A 15,561-nucleotide genomic window follows, 5' to 3' on the forward strand; every position below is an offset into this window, starting at 1 on the left:
AATCCTATATTCGTGTCGTGATAGGCGTCTGCTACTACGCTGTAAGCTCCCTGATCTTACCTGTTTTTGAACCTAGTGCATAATAAACATTTTAAAATAAATGAACAGCGGTGCAAGCAAACAGGTGTGCTGTGTGAAGTCTGGTGAGGAGATCAACATTTTTCTTTTGGAGAATTCTCGGGGCATTGGCTAATGCTACATCCCTATCCTTTAAAGATTTGCCCCGAAGCCTGCAGAGAGCACACTTGGAGAACACAAGAGACACCACTCGCCTAGCCTCAGGGCCGACCGGATCTTCGGGAGGCGCCTGCGCACTGGGTTCGCCGGACCTACGCAAGGGCATGAGGCGGGGCTCTGGTAACCTGGGCAACAGCCCGGAAGCCGCGGGCCGCGTTCATTCGCGGCGCGCTCCGCGGTTCCGGAGCCTGAAGTTTTGGTCGCCTTGGAGGCAGCGATGAGAAATAGCCCAGCAGGTTGAGATAATGGAGCGGAGTCCTGCATCCTGCAGTCCCACCGAGCCTTAGGGACCAGGCTACATACAGCGGGGAGCACGGTGGTGGCGCCTCTCTTTCTGCTCCCGGGGACCTCGTCGCCTAGGTTGGGGAATCCTTACTCCATCTAGCGCCGCCGCGGCTGTGTGTGTTTTGAGGCTATGTGTGCGTGTCAAGACGCCTTGTCTGGCCTTGTTTGTATCTAGCGCGCTACAGGAGCACCCTGGGTTTGCGCGTGCGCACTGCCTTCGGGAATTTTTGCGCGTAACCAGAATTTGGGGGTACTCGGTGGCAGCTTTTCGAGGAGTTGACCGCTAGCCGTAGAGAGAAACTACCCAGGGTACGTTGGGAGCGGAAGGGTCATTTAAATCCATAGATGTCAGAGAGGTTTCTGAGATGGGGGCGGCCTGAATGAGTTTTGAGGAGTCCGTGGGAGTTAATTCGGTAGAGAAGGGAGTGAGAGTCTGCAGGATGTTGCAAGCAGAGGGAAAAGAATGGTTGGAACTATGTGTGAAGGCGAGAGCTTGGTTTTAGGATGTGTGGGAGATGGGAAAGGAGAAAGGACTGGGCCGCATAGGGGAGGGCATCTGCAGGTCAAGCGGGCTGGATTCTCTCTGCAATGGGGAGCCCTTCAAATCTTTAGAGGAAGTACTAAGTACAGGGTTCAGAGCTATACTTCATCCATACATCTGGGTAGGATTGATTCAGGGGAGTGTTTGGGAAGAATTCTTATTTCCCTTTGATCAGTTTTCTACACTAGTCAGAGTGGATTGGCTAAATCCCATCGTAACTCTCCCTGCTTAAAATTCTTCTGTGGCTTCGTATGGTCTTTAGGGTACTGTTCACTTTGCTGTGGCTTCCAAGACCACAATCTGCCTTTCTTTTCTAGAGCCTCTCACCCTCTCAGATCTTTGTTAATTGGATTGAACTTCTCAAGCTCTTTGTACATGCGTTTTCCCCTTCATGGAATATTCTTTTCCCTGCTTCTGGCTTTTATTCATACTTTAGCTCTCAGTGTAAACGTTTTTGGGGGTATTAGGGAGAGGAGGCGGCCTTTTCTTACTGTGTAGAGTACATTAGGTACTTCTGTGGCACATGGAATTTACTTTCTACGTTGTCTTTTTATTCTAAGTACTTAATTGTAGTCCTCTGATAAACACTAAGCTCTGTGAGGGCATAGACTATTCAGCTTTCTTGTTATATCTGGTGCCTGTCTCTTAGCAGATGCTTTATTTACTCTTTAAGTTGGTGTCTCACTCTCTCACCCAGACTGGAGCTCAGTGGCACACTCCCCGCCACCCAGCCTCGACCTCCTGGGTTCCGGCTATCCTTCCACCTCAGCCTTCCTAGCTGGAACTACAGGCCCCCACGTGCACCGAGCTAATTTTTGATTTATTGTAGAGACAGGTCTCGCCAAGTTGGCCGGGTGGGTCTCGAAACGGCGGGCTCAGGCAATCCTATTCGGCTCGGCCTCCCAAAGTGCTGGGATTACAGGCTAAGACACCAAGCCCAGCCGCAGATGCTTTCAAAATATTTGTTGGATTAATAGATGGATGATGGAGTGAATGAGTGAAAGGGAGACCAATTAGAATAATGAAAGCCTGAACAAAATATTTTTAGAAGCAATGGAGAAGCGTGGACAAAAGAGATTTTTTAGGGAAAATTTTAATAGATTGTGTTATCTGATTGACTAAGAGACAGGAACTGAGGTGATGCTAAGGTTTTTTGTTTTTTGGGGTTTTTTTTGAGTTGGAGTCTCACTCTGTCGCCCAGACTGGAGTGCAGTGGCCGCTCCCGGCCACCGCAGCCTCGACCTGCTGGACTCCGGCGATCCTTCCGCCTCAGCCTTCCAAGTAGCCGGAATTACAGGCATGCACTACCACACCCGGCTGATTTTTTGATTTATTGTAGAGATGAGGTCTTGTTGCCCAGGCGGGTCTCGAACCCGTGGGCTCAGGCAATCCACTCACCTCAGCCTCCCAAGGGTGGGGATTACAGGCTGAGGCACCGAGCCCGGCTGATACTGTTTTTAAAATGGAGCAACTAGAAGGTAATTTTGTAAGTTCAGCTTATTCAACAGACAGTTACTGAGTTATTCAATTATATATCAAAAACTAGAGATTTGAAAGGTATGAATGATGAGCTGTATTTTTTTTTTTTTAAAGCAGGATTTATTGAGAGGACAGGAAAGCTCCCAGAATGGGAGGGGACCTGAGGGGTTGCCCGCTGTATTTTGATATACTGTATTTGAGAAATTTGGAAGATATACACTGTAGACAGAAATGAACATTTGATTTTTTTTTTAAGAGACAGGATCTTGTTGCCCAGGCTGGAGTGCAGTAATGTGCTCATAGCTCACTGTAGCCTTGAACTCCTAGGCTCAAGGGATCCTTTTGCCTCAGCCTTCTGAGTAGCTGGGACTATAAGTGCATACCACCAAGTTTGGAGTTTTGAGGAAACGTGTCTCTCATTGATTTGGGACTCAGTGTGTTTGTACGTCTAATACATTCATAGCTTTGCTCAAGGGAGTAGGTAAGATCACTGAGGGAGGATACAAATTAGATAATGTAGTGATGATCTAGAAAGTAACTCCATGAGAGCTGGCACCATATTAGACTTGTTTACTGTTGTATCTCTAATCCCTAGCAAGTGCTTGGTGTGTGGTAGACTCTCTCAAACAATTATTAGATGAAAGGAGAGGATATCTAATGGACATACAAAAGTACTGGGCTAGAACTGGGAGGAGGCCCTTGATTAAGTTGTATGTGAGGAGGGGGCCAGTGGAGCCTGTGAAGAAAAGGAGAAAAGAACAACCAGGAGAAAGCGTGTCATGAAAGCCAAGTCTGCACAGCTGGAAAGGACTAGATTGTAGATTTTAATGTATTGTAGATTTTGTCCAAACAGGCCTAGATTTTTTTTGCTGCACTAACTATATTATTTGATTTCTTAGCACTATAAAACATTAGAATATCTCCAGTCTTACATTTTAACAGTAAACTACAGCACCTTATGATTTCTGGTTTCTATAAGTGGCACAAAATTCCTTTGTTATATCGCAAAGTCTGATCCTTGGTTAAGAACAATTTGGTTGCCATTATTGGTGATGTTCAAGAGAATACTTTTCAGTATAGAGCTGGGGTCAGAGTTTCTGTGTTAACAAAACTTTGAGGTATAACTAAGGGTTAGTTATACCTCTTCATGAGATTTAACGGTAAAAGGAAGGACAGAGATGGGATAATAGCCTAGTTCCACCTTTGTGATCTTAACCATACACAGGTTGCAATTTAGAGTTGGCCAGTTTACTAGTTACCTGTGTATCAAATTACCACAAATTTAGTGGTGTCAAACAATTACATATTTATTCATCTCAAAAATTCTGTGGACTATGAGTTTGGACATGGGTTATGCTAGGTTCTCTGCTTAGGGTCTCACAAAGCTGTCATCAAGTTGTTGCCCAGTTTGCATTCTGACCCGAGGTTCACCTTGGTAAAAATCCACTTCAGTGTGCATTCTGGTTGCTGGCAGAATTTATTTCCTTGTGGCTGTGTGACTGAGCCTCATTCTTTCCTCCTTCCACCCCTCAGCTTCTTACCAAAGTCTGTTCTCATGTCCTAGAGGTTGCCTGCAGTTGCTTGAATTCTTGCCACTGGCCTTTTCCAGAAGCAGCTACAACATGGCAGTTTGCTTCTTCAAGGTCAGCAGGAGAGCATTGTTTGCTGTACTCTTCCAAGACAGTCTTGTATAAACTCTGTAATTATAAGAATGACATCTCTGCCGGATGTGGTGGCTCATGCCTATAATTCCAGCACTTTGGGAGGCTGAGTTGAGAGGATTACCTGAGCCCTCAGGTTTGAGACTAGCCTGGGCAGCTTGGTGAAGCCTCATCTCTACAATTAAAAAAAGAAAATTAGCTGGGCATGGTGGCGTGTACCTGTAGCTTCGGCTACTTGGAAGGCTGAGGCGGAAGGATTGCTTGAGCCCAGCAGGTCGAGACTGCAGTGGCTGGGAGTGTGCCACTGCACTCCAGCCTGGGTGACAGAGTGAGACTCCCAACTCAAAAAAAAAAAAAAGAATGACATCTTTCCCGACTTTCGTGTTATTTTGTTGGCTAAAACAAGTCAGAGGTCCTTCCCAAATTTAAGGGGAGGTGATTACACAAGCAAGGGCATGACTCACTGGAGGTCATCTTAGGATGAACATAACCATCTTTACTGGGCTAAATTGAAGTCAAAAACTTGATAACAGATGCACACTTCCAAGTTACCACTGTTTGTATTTGTCAAGTGAATATAGTTTCATTAAATGTAGCATTTTCTTATGTTAAAATTAATAATTTCACATTCACACAAATAATACTCAGACATTTGGTCATCTCTTTAATTTCCATATCTCTTTGCTTTTTAAAAAAACCTTTTCTGTTTGATACATTGTATTTACTATCAGAAACCATTAGGTGCAAACAACTATGATCTTTAAAAATACTGCTTTTTCTAAATTTTTTATGTTGCTGTATTAAGGACCTCACCTATGAAATAAAACAAGTACATGGACCTTTTGACTGCTGTTTTGACTACTCATAAGCCTTTGCATACTTCAGATTCATGACTGGTTTTTCAGAATTGAAGTTGGTGGAATTTTAGCCTCTGAATAAGTTAATATCTTAAATACTTAATTTTGAAATAGAATTCTGCCCCCCCCCTTTTATTGAGTTGAAGTCTTACTCTGTTGCCCAGGCTGGAGTGCAGTGGCATACTCACGGCCACCCCAGCGTCAACCTGCTGGGCTCCGATGATCCTTCTGCTTCAGCCTTCCAAGTAGCCGGAACTACAGGTGCGTGCTACCATGACCGGCTAAATTTTTTTTTTTTTTTTTGTAGAGACAAGGTCTCGCCAAGTTGCCCAGGCTGGTCTTAAACCCACGGGATCAGGCAATCCGCTCACCTCGGCCTCCCAAAGTTCTGGAATTACAGACTGAACCACCAAGCCCAGCCTTCCCTATTCTTAAGAGTGACATAGATTCACTGTAGAAAGTTTGGAAAAAATAGATGCAAGCAGAGGTAACCCAATTCTAGCAAAGTTTTCTGGCATGTGCCTTACACTCGGACCTGGTTTTGATGTCAGCTCTCAGGTCTGCCCATTATTATTTGTGTGACTTCAAGCGATTTACTTACTCTCTTAAAGCCTCATTTTTCTCATTTGGGAAAGGGGTTGATAGTTGTTAGTCCTGAAATAATTATCCTCAACACTTAGAACTCTGTATATGCCAGGCAGGAGTTCTAAGCACATATATATATGTGCTTCATATGTTCTAAGCTCATATATATTTAATATTTTATTAAATATATTAATATTTGATATTTTATTAAATACTTTAATATTTATTAAATATATAAATAAACATTCATATGTTCTAAGTTCATATATATTTAATATTTTACAGTTAGTGACAAAACTGGGATGTGAACTCAGTCTGATTCCAGATTGTACTCTAAGCCCCTATGCTATATTATCTCTCAAGGTAGTACATGCCTTACAGCGTTGTGGGATCAAATGTGAAGCTCTTAGCACAGATAAGTGGATTTGTTTGTTTGTTTGTTTTTTTGAGTTGGAGTCTCTCTCTGTCATCCAGGCTAGAGTGCAGTGGCATGATCACGGCCACTGCAGCCTTGACTTGCTGGGCTCAGGTGATCCTTCTACCTCAGCCTTCCAAGTAGCTGGAACTACAGGCACACACCACCATGCCTGGCTATTTTTTAAAAATTTTACTGTAGCAATGAGGTCTTGCCAAGTTGCCCAGGCTGGTCTCGAACCCGTGGGCTCAGACAATCCTCTCACCTTGGCCTCCCAAAGTGCTGGGATTATAGATGTGAGCCACCGTACCCAGCCTGATAAGTGCATTATTAATAATGCATATATTAACATCATTGTGAATCCACTGTACACATGGTTCCAGATTCTACTTTTTATACTTATTATGTATTTTCCTGTGTCATGAAACATTCTTAATATAATTCTAATGGACGCATAACTCATCATAGATTTACTGGCATTTATGATTCCCCTTTGTTTCCAAAGAGTAAATTGGAGATCTAAGTGGTTAAAGTACTAGGAAACCATTTCTTAACCCAAGGCTTACGAAGGTGTGCTCTTCTGTTGTCTTCTAAGAACTTTGTAGTTTTAGCTCTTACACTTATATCTATGATTTATTTTAAATTAATTTTTGTATATAGTATGAGGTAGAGGTCAAGTTTCATTCTTTTTCATATTCTTTTTCATTCCAATTGTGCCAGCATCATCTGTTGAAAAGACTATTCTTTCCTTATTGAATTATCTTGGCACCATTGTTGAAAAGAAACTGACCATAAATGTAAGGGTTTGTTTCAGACTCTTAGTTCTATTCTGTTTCATATCTTTTAACGTGGTATTTGTGACTCAGTTTACTAACTCTGACTTTCACAGTTGGTTAATCTTTGTCCCTTAATTTTCTCATCTGCAAAATGAGTAATAAATAGTAAGTACCTCATGGGGTTCCTGTGAGGATTATAAAGATAATGTGTAAAGAGCTTAGACCAGTACCAGACTTATAGTAAGCACTCAGTATCAGTTGATGCTGTCGTTACCACTGCTACCACTGTCACCATCGTCATCATCATCATCATCATCAGTGTTACTCTCTAACTTTTGTGTGACTTTTTCCCTTTGGCTGAGTTGTAAACTCTGAAATTGGATACCATATTTAAAGAGTTATATGTGCTTGATAAGAGAGTAAAGAGAACAACGAAGATGGAGGGCAAACTCTTGAGAAACACTTGCAAGTTAGGCATTTTAGTTACAGTAGACCACGATTTTTAAAAATCCATATCCTTAAGGAAAATACTAGAGTCTTTGTTTTAGGCTGATTGGGAATAAGGGGGTCATATGGAAAGTTCTGTAATTCTTTAGGTAGGTAAAGAGGTTCTGGAATAAGAGCCATCAAGTGTTTCTTTTTATTTTATTTATTTATTTATTTTTTTATTTTTTGAGTTGGAGTCTCACTCGGTCGCCCAGACTGGAGTGCAGTGGCCGCTTCCGGCCACCGCAGCCTCGACCTGCTGGACTCCGGCGATCCTTCTGCCTCAACCTTCCAAGTAGCCGGAATTACAGGCGTACGCTACCATGCCCAGCTGATTTTTTGATTTATTGTAGAGATGAGGTCTCGCTGCCCAGGCGGGTCTCAAACTCGCGGGCTCAGGCAATCCACTCACCTCAGCCTCCCAAAGGCGCGGGATCACAGGCTGAACCACCGAGCCTGGCTAAGTGTTTCTTTTTAAAAGTCATATATATATTGTAAAATCCTGGTGTTCAGGGACTATGGGTCTTTTTCTAATTTTGTGTAATATTTGGTTCAGTGTTCTTAGCATTGCTAGTTTAAGAGTGGCAAGCTAATGTTGGCAATTTACTAATTCTAGTTTAAAATAAGTAGCTCCATTTTGTATTATGTGAAGGATATAGTAGAAGTGGTCTCATACCTCATTTGTTCTCTAAAGTTTAGCTACCTTTATTTTAAGGTAAGCACATTATGTACCTGGTAGTGATTTTGAGTGTTAGAGTACTTTTAAAAAAGAACTCCAACTCTCCTTTGTCTTCTCTCTTCACCTTGCATTCATATTGTTAGCATGTTACTGGCATTTTCTCTACTAATTGTGGATTTATGTAACTGATGATAAAGCTATGACTGTTGTCCTAGTTCTCTGCTTTAGGCCATAATTTCTGCATTCCTAGAGTTCTTTATCAAGTATATTTAAGTTATTGACTTGAGACCTCTTTTATTTTAAGTTTCAGTACCAATTAGTTGTAAAATGAGAGAACCAAGTGTTTTTATAGCTTGTTCCTTTCATCATGCTTAATTTGTTCTTCTGAAATTTTAAGATTGTTTTCTCTAGATGTCCTTTTCCCCTCTCTGGTGATGCTTATTACTTTTGCTTGTATTTTTAAAATGTGATATTATTATTATTCCTAGATGTCACTTGTCAGAGTAAACCGCTGCTTTCCCCGAGGAAGCGGAAGAAAAACACTGAAAGTAAAGAAGAAGAAAACTTCAGTGAAGCAAGAATGGGATGTAAGTCTAGGTGGGATAGTAAACAATATAATGGTACTCTGGAGGAATAGATGTCGTGATATGCCCTGGTCACTTTGGACCTGGTTCTGAATGCAGCCGTACTACTTTATTTTGCAATGCTATAAAGGAATACCTGAAGCTGGGTAATTTATAAAGAAAAGAGGTTTATTTGGCTCATGGGTTCTGTGTGGCACTGGCATATACTCCTCATAAAGGCTCAAGAAGCTTTTACTTATGGCAGAAGGCAAGGGGAACTGGCGTGTCACGTGGCCAAAGCAGAGAGAGAAAGGTGGCACCACTCTGTTTGAGTTGGATTCTCACTCTGTCGCCCAGGCTGGCGTGCAGTGGCATTCTCACGGCCACTGCAGCCTCGACCTGCTGGGCTCAGGTGATCCTTCTGCCTCAGCCTTCCAAGTAGCTGGAATTATAGGCATGCACTACCACCAGACTAATTTGATTTATTGTAGAGATGAGGTCTTGCCAAGTTGCCCGGGCTGATCTTGAACCCGTGGACTCAGGCAATCCTCTCATCTCAGCCTCCCAAAGTGCTGGGATTATAGGTGTGAACCACTGTACCCAACGAGTTGCTAATCTTTTAAACAACTAGTTCTCGAATGAACTAACAGAGCAAGAACTCACTAATTATCATGAGAATGGCACCAAGCCATTCATGAAAGATCTTCCTTTGTGACCCAAACACCTCCCACTAGGTCCTACCTCCAACATTGGGGATCATATTTCTTTTTTTATTTTATTTTTTATTGTAAAGATGTGGGGTACAATTCAGGGTTAGGTACATAAGTGGTCATCATACAGGTGAAGTTTGGGCCTCCCATTGGTCCTCACTTAGCCTGGTTTGAGATCAGGTACCTTGGGGATGACATTTCAACATGAGACTTGGAAGGTACAACATCCAAACCATAGAAGGGGTCAGTGTGTAATAGAGTGGGGTGGCTGTCTGGGCATGTTGTATACTAGGTCTTGGAGGGAAGAGCAGAATCCTTTGGGGAGGTTTTTCGAATATACATGTCTAGGCTGTAACCTCTATCTCCTTTGAATAATTGGAATCTTAAGGGGATGAGGAGTGTGTTTAAAAAAAAAAAGTCTTTTTACCTTCACTTTGAGAACTCACTGCAGTAAGACAACTCTAGCACATCTGCATCACTGAAGGCTTAATTTTTGGAGTACCTTTGTAAAATTTGCCCATAGCAACTCATAGCAATAATCATGTGAATGACAATTTTGACTGAAAAAGTAGGTGATCCTTGTCTTATCCTGTGAACTGTTTGTTGCTCATCTTGAGATGCTGTTCAATTTGAGTACAAAGATTTTCTTTTCTTTTCTTTTTGAATCAGAGTCTCACTCTGTCACCCAGTCTAGAGTGCAGTGGCACGCTCACAGCCAACCCAGCGTCAACCTGCTGGGCTCAGGCGATCCTTCTGCCTCAGCCTTCCAAGTAGCCAGAACTACAGGTGTGTGCCATCACACCTGGCTAATTTTTTGATATGTTGTAGAGATGAGGTCTCACCAAATTGCCCAGGCTGGTCTTGACCCCTTGGGCTCAGGTAGTCCTCTCACCTTGACTTCCTAAAGTGCTGGGATTACAACCTTGAGCCACTGCACCCGGCCCAAAGATTTTCTTATGATACAAGACATGTTTCAAATAGCTGGGACATATAATCTCTGGTTCCTAACCTGAAAATCACCTGGTACCAAGTAGACTTATGTCTATCACGGCCTGATACTTTGGTTTGAACTACAAGATTTAGGAACCTTTACTTTTCATTGTGGAGAGTAGTCAGGGACTAGTTTGGATCTTGGAGATTCTTTTGGACTTGGAATCTTCTGGTTTGTAGCCAACCACCTTAGCCAGATATCTTGGGCAAACTGATGGCCTTTGGAGTGGGGCAGTTGGATGTCTCTGTGTTTAGATTGTTTTGTTGCAATCTGATTGGCTGTAAAATATAAGGGTGTAACTCTAAGGAATGAGACTGATTAAGAGAGAAGAAAAAGTATGTGATAACATAAGTATTATCTTCTTCAGACTGGTTACTTTGGTAAGTTCGGTACAGTTGACCCTTGAACAACATGAGTTTGAACTGCATAGGTCTACTTATATGCAGATTTTTTCAATAAATACAGTTGACTATGTCTGTGGGTTCTGCCTCTGTAACCAAAAGTAGATAGAAAATACAGTATTTTCAGGATGTGAAACTCACATATATGAAGGGTCAACTGTGCGGTACTTGAGTATATGTGGATTTTGGTATATTTGGGGTCTGGAACCAATCTCCAATGGATATCATGGGACGACTGCCTTTATTTTGATATGCTGCTAATGTGCTTCCTTGTTTACTTTTCATTATCTCCAGTACGGGAAAAGTCTTTGTTTTTTTAAAACAGACTGATCCTGGAAAATAGTCATAAATCATTTGGAGTGAATGATAAATGATGGAGGAGAGATCAAACTGATTAATACTGTTTTGGTAAAAATAGCGAGACATTTTCTGAAATGGCTTTTAAGTTAGATTTAAAGGCAATTTCAAAATAATATAGGGGCACGTGCCCGGGCTCAGCCCTAGAAGGGAGGGAGAGTTAATGCCACTGAGTCTCCAGGCCCGCCTAGAGGACCCTGTACCAGCAGGCGTGTGGATTTTGCCCTCAGGTCTCTGCTGCCGGAGGCGTCACGTGCCCACCCCTGTCTTGCGTGGCTTTCAGGCGGCCAACCAGTGATGTTTGGTCCTCATGGGAAGACACAAAAACTGCCACTTTTGTCCATTCCAGGTGCTCTGCCCCCCTACACGTCCCACGCTGTCTGTCTTCCTGTGGTCCAGCCTGCGGTGTTCCAGCTTGTCGCAGCTGCCTCGAGGAAGAGGCAGTTTTGTCTCTCTCAGTCCACTCACTAGATCAGAAACAATGGCCCCTGAGGGTTTTGTGTCATTTTCCTGGTTGCAGTGTATTCCTCACAACTATTATGGTTTGGTGGGGGGGGGCACACCTGGAATGGAGGTGTATATCTCCATTCTCTTCCCATGAGGTTGTATATCAGGAATAAGAATCATGAAATTAATCTAGACTAGGGCATTTCTAAGGACCTGGAATGACTTTGGGAAGCACTAGGAGGGCCCGAAAGGAATATTTGAGGGCACAGAGCTACGGAAGAGTTTGCCAACAGAAGAATTTCTGGGAAGCAATTGATTAAAAGCATCAGTAGAGAAACCTTTAGATTTCTGTTGAGTCTTAGTTCAAATTAAGTAAAATATACATTGACGAGAAATCTAAGTCTCAAACATGGAAAATATGTTGCTCAACACCTTAATGTAAATTTGGGAAGACAAATGAAAGCACAGATCTTTTTAATTTTTTAGCTATGGTAAAATATTTGTAAATCTTTTGGGCCATCTCTAAAAGTTGCCATGATTCTGGAACTTGATGACATCTCAAATAGAGAACAGTTTCAGTGAGAAAAATTGCACTTGAGAATATATCAGATGTACCCAAGGAAGAATATCTGAGAGTGGAAAAGTGCCACTAAGAAGTTATTTACATACTTACAAATTACCTTGGTAAACGTAAGAGATACTCAAGTTAAAGTTTAGTCTTTGAGAATGCCATATTGAATGTAATAAAAGTTGGATTTCATTCATACGTACAATAGAAAACTACTAACATTCTTCTTCACTTCAAGATTCTATGCAACTGTTCCCAAATTCCAGATCTCCAGACATCCCAATGTCAGGGTCCTTGTAGCTGGGAGTCCCCAGGGAGATGAACCACTGCCCAGTGACACTATGTACAGAGCAATATGAGCACCATTTTCTTTTCCGTCAGCAAGGTAAAATTGCATCTTTTTGAAAAGGGAGAAGCCATGCTACATCTGTGCTACACAGGATTACTCTGTCATTGCCTTAGTCTTTCACACTCCCTTCTTCTCAAGCATCACTTTTTTTTTTTAACCCTAATCCCATGACAGATTAAAGTATCACTTTTTACTGAGACTTATCCCATCTGGGTTATTGCCAGGAAATTCTCTTGTGGGTACATCTCATTCAATGCCTTCTCTCTTTGTCTTGTTTCTTTTCCTATATTGAATTAGCGAAAGTATGCAGGTTTCCTGGGCCTGCCATATCTGTCAAGGAAGAGAAGGAGCAAGGAGGTTCTAAAAACTAATCACTCATATCTTCCAGGAGCAGCAGCCAGACAGGACTGTGGCAGTGGCAGCTTTCTGAGAATAGAAGACTTTTACCTCTAGATTTTACCTCACGATTATCCCTTTTATCCATTACCCTCCAGCATAAATGCTTGTGCCTTCTGGGGCTATGAGCTAGTTTTTTGTTGTTTTTTAAAAAGTTTTTTTTCTAATTCAGTAAGACTTCTCCCTTTATTTTCTCCTATTGGTTGTTCAAAATCAAATTCAGTATGAGTAAGAGAGGAAAATGTATGACACTGAAATTGGAGGAGAAAATGAAGGTTCTGAGTGGAAGTAAAGCTTAAAAGTGTAATGGATGAATTTGGAATTAGTAAATCAACATTTTATGACATTAAAAATAACTAATTTTGGACTTTGTACTGAAGCAGGACATGCTACTAGTAGGGGCTGAGAAGAGAAAGAGGACAACAGCAGTCAAATGTGGTGATGTAGATGATGTGGTCTATAGAAACGCTCGGCTTATGTCCCTGTTAGAGGTATGGAGCTTCAGGCTGCTGCAGAGAGATTCTCAGTGTTTTGGGTGAACAGATTTCAAAGCTAGCACTGGTTGGCTATTTTCGGTTTTGAAATAGGCATGTGATTGGGAACCGAAAAGTATGTGGAGAACAAGTCCTAAGTTCAACTTCTGAAAACATTGCTCAACACCTTAATAAATTAAAGTCAATCATTATTGGCAAGTCAAAGCTGTCCAAAAGTGTGAAACAGGACACAAGTACATTACCTGTTTTATGTAAACCTTGTAAAGATGTTTGGTTTACCAGAGCATTGTCCGGCATTTTCAACTTAATGTTCTAAGATTCCACGAAGAGGACCTCAGGACATTGTTACTTCTGGACAATTCCCCAGCTTTGCCTTCCCCTGAATCACTGATCAGTGAGGATGGTCAAATAAAATGCATGTTCTTTCCCCATAACTCTTCAACCTTGATTCAACCAACGAATCAAGGTGTGATCTTGAGCTGCAAACAATTTTATAGATGGAAGCAACTTGAAGAGAGTCTTGTGATTTTTGAAAAAAGTGATGATGAACAAGAGATAAAGGAGAAAAAGTTTCCAAAATTAAAATCTAAAAATAAAAATCTAAAATAAAAAGTATAGTTTTTAACTGGGAAAAAAGTTGGGATGAAGTAAAATAAATAGCCATAGCAAATGCATGAAAAAATCTTTACAAAAAGGAAACTGAATATGATCTTCAAGGCCTAGAAGAAGGGGATTACGGAGAAATTCTTGAAAAATGTGGGGGGTTGAAAACCAAACTGAACGATGGTAGTGTGTGGTTAAATGGAGATGATGAAGAAAAGAGCTGGCCCAATAGCAAAAGGTGGGATTTCAAGGGATTTTTTTTCAAAAAGGAGAAGGAGTTAAGAAACCAACTGCTGAATTTAAGTTATCTGCTGTGAGAGAGTTTGGACTACCTTTGACTTTGGTGCTGTCTTACCTGAGTTTCAAAGGTTTCATTTCACACTAAAAGAATTGCAATAAGAAGTAGTAAAGAAACAGTTCCAGAGTAGAATTCATTCCAGAATTGGTAGCTTTTTGAAACCTAGGCCTCACAATATTAAGGATTCCTTCAATGGGCCTTCAACCTCCAGTTCTAATAGTTAGATTTAGTGCTTAAAGATTTCTGCAGTTATATGATAATACATTAATTTTTTAAATTAAAAAAATAAAAGTTTTAATTCATAGTAGTAGTGATGAAGTTATTATGCTCTCTTTTATGACAACTAATTCCAAACATAACACTTATTTGTATGCCTGAATTTTTAAATTAGTAAAAACAATTATTAAAAAAAATTCTCATGATCTTCCTCCCCTTCTTTTTCTTTTTTAGAGACAGGGTCTTGCTGTGTTGTCCAGGCTGGCCTCAAACTCCTGGGCTCAAGGGGTCTTGCTGCCTCAGCCTCCTGAGTAGCTGGGACTACAGGCCGCACACTACTGTGCCTGGCCTATGTCTTGTACCTTTCTCAATTAATGTGAAAGGAGTGACAGTTTTTGTGCAGGAAAGCCTTGAGCTAAATACAAGTCATGACCAAAAAGATTAGCCTTTGAATACATGACAAGCTATTCTGACTCAGTGTATTTCTTATCACTTACAAGTAAAACCCAGGCTGGCTGCGGTGACTCAAGCCTGTAATCCCAGCACTTTGGGAGGCCGAGGCGAGAGGATTGCCTGAACTCAGGAGTTCAGGACTAGCCTGGGCAACTTGATGAGACCTTGTCTCTACAATAAATAAAAAAATAAGCCAGGCATGGTAGTACATGCCTATAATTCCAGCTACTTGGAAGGCAGAGGTGGAAGGATTGCCTGAGCCCAGCAGGTCGAGGCTGGGGTGGCCGTGAGCATGCTACTGCACTACTGCCTGGGTGACAAAGTGAGACTCCAACTAAAAAAAAAAAAAAATGAAGTAAAACCCTAACTTATTTTATTTCCTGTCCTACCAGATCTGTGAAGCAGAATGACTGAAGTTGTTTTGGAAAGGGCCAAGTTGCAGGGCTGCTTCTTAGAGTTGTGCACCACACAATTCCAAGGGGTGCTGTTTACAGGGATTCAATTACTAATGTTACCTCCTGGAGTTGTGCATGTGGTAGCCCTGCCATATTTCAGTTTTGTGTCTTTTTATTTTAAGTGATTATTTTCACATTTTTCGACATTATGCATTGTCCTCAAACTTCATTTCTCATTGTAATATAATAGGTTTCTTTCTTTCTCTCTCTTTCTTTCTTTTTCTTTCGCTTTCCCTCCCTCCCTCCCTCCCTCTCTCCC

At 41.5% G+C, this 15,561-nt stretch overlaps 1 protein-coding gene across 1 annotated transcript in view; it reads left to right on the forward strand.

Moving 5' to 3' along the window:
* The first annotated feature begins 477 nt into the window (after window positions 1-477).
* The window catches only part of SPICE1 (spindle and centriole associated protein 1), a 67,192-nt gene continuing 52,108 nt past the window's right edge, over window positions 478-15,561 (forward strand). The window contains exons 1-2 of the mRNA XM_008055470.2: window positions 478-597; window positions 8,490-8,588. Coding sequence (XP_008053661.1) covers window positions 8,490-8,588 — 99 coding nt within the window. The 5' untranslated portion in view covers window positions 478-597. The remainder of the gene's footprint in view (window positions 598-8,489; window positions 8,589-15,561) is intronic.

The sequence above is a fragment of the Carlito syrichta genome, unplaced genomic scaffold (genome assembly GCF_000164805.1).
Source record: "Carlito syrichta isolate Samal-C Ts95f unplaced genomic scaffold, Tarsius_syrichta-2.0.1 Scaffold301859, whole genome shotgun sequence".
Classification (NCBI taxonomy): Eukaryota; Metazoa; Chordata; class Mammalia; order Primates; family Tarsiidae; genus Carlito; species Carlito syrichta.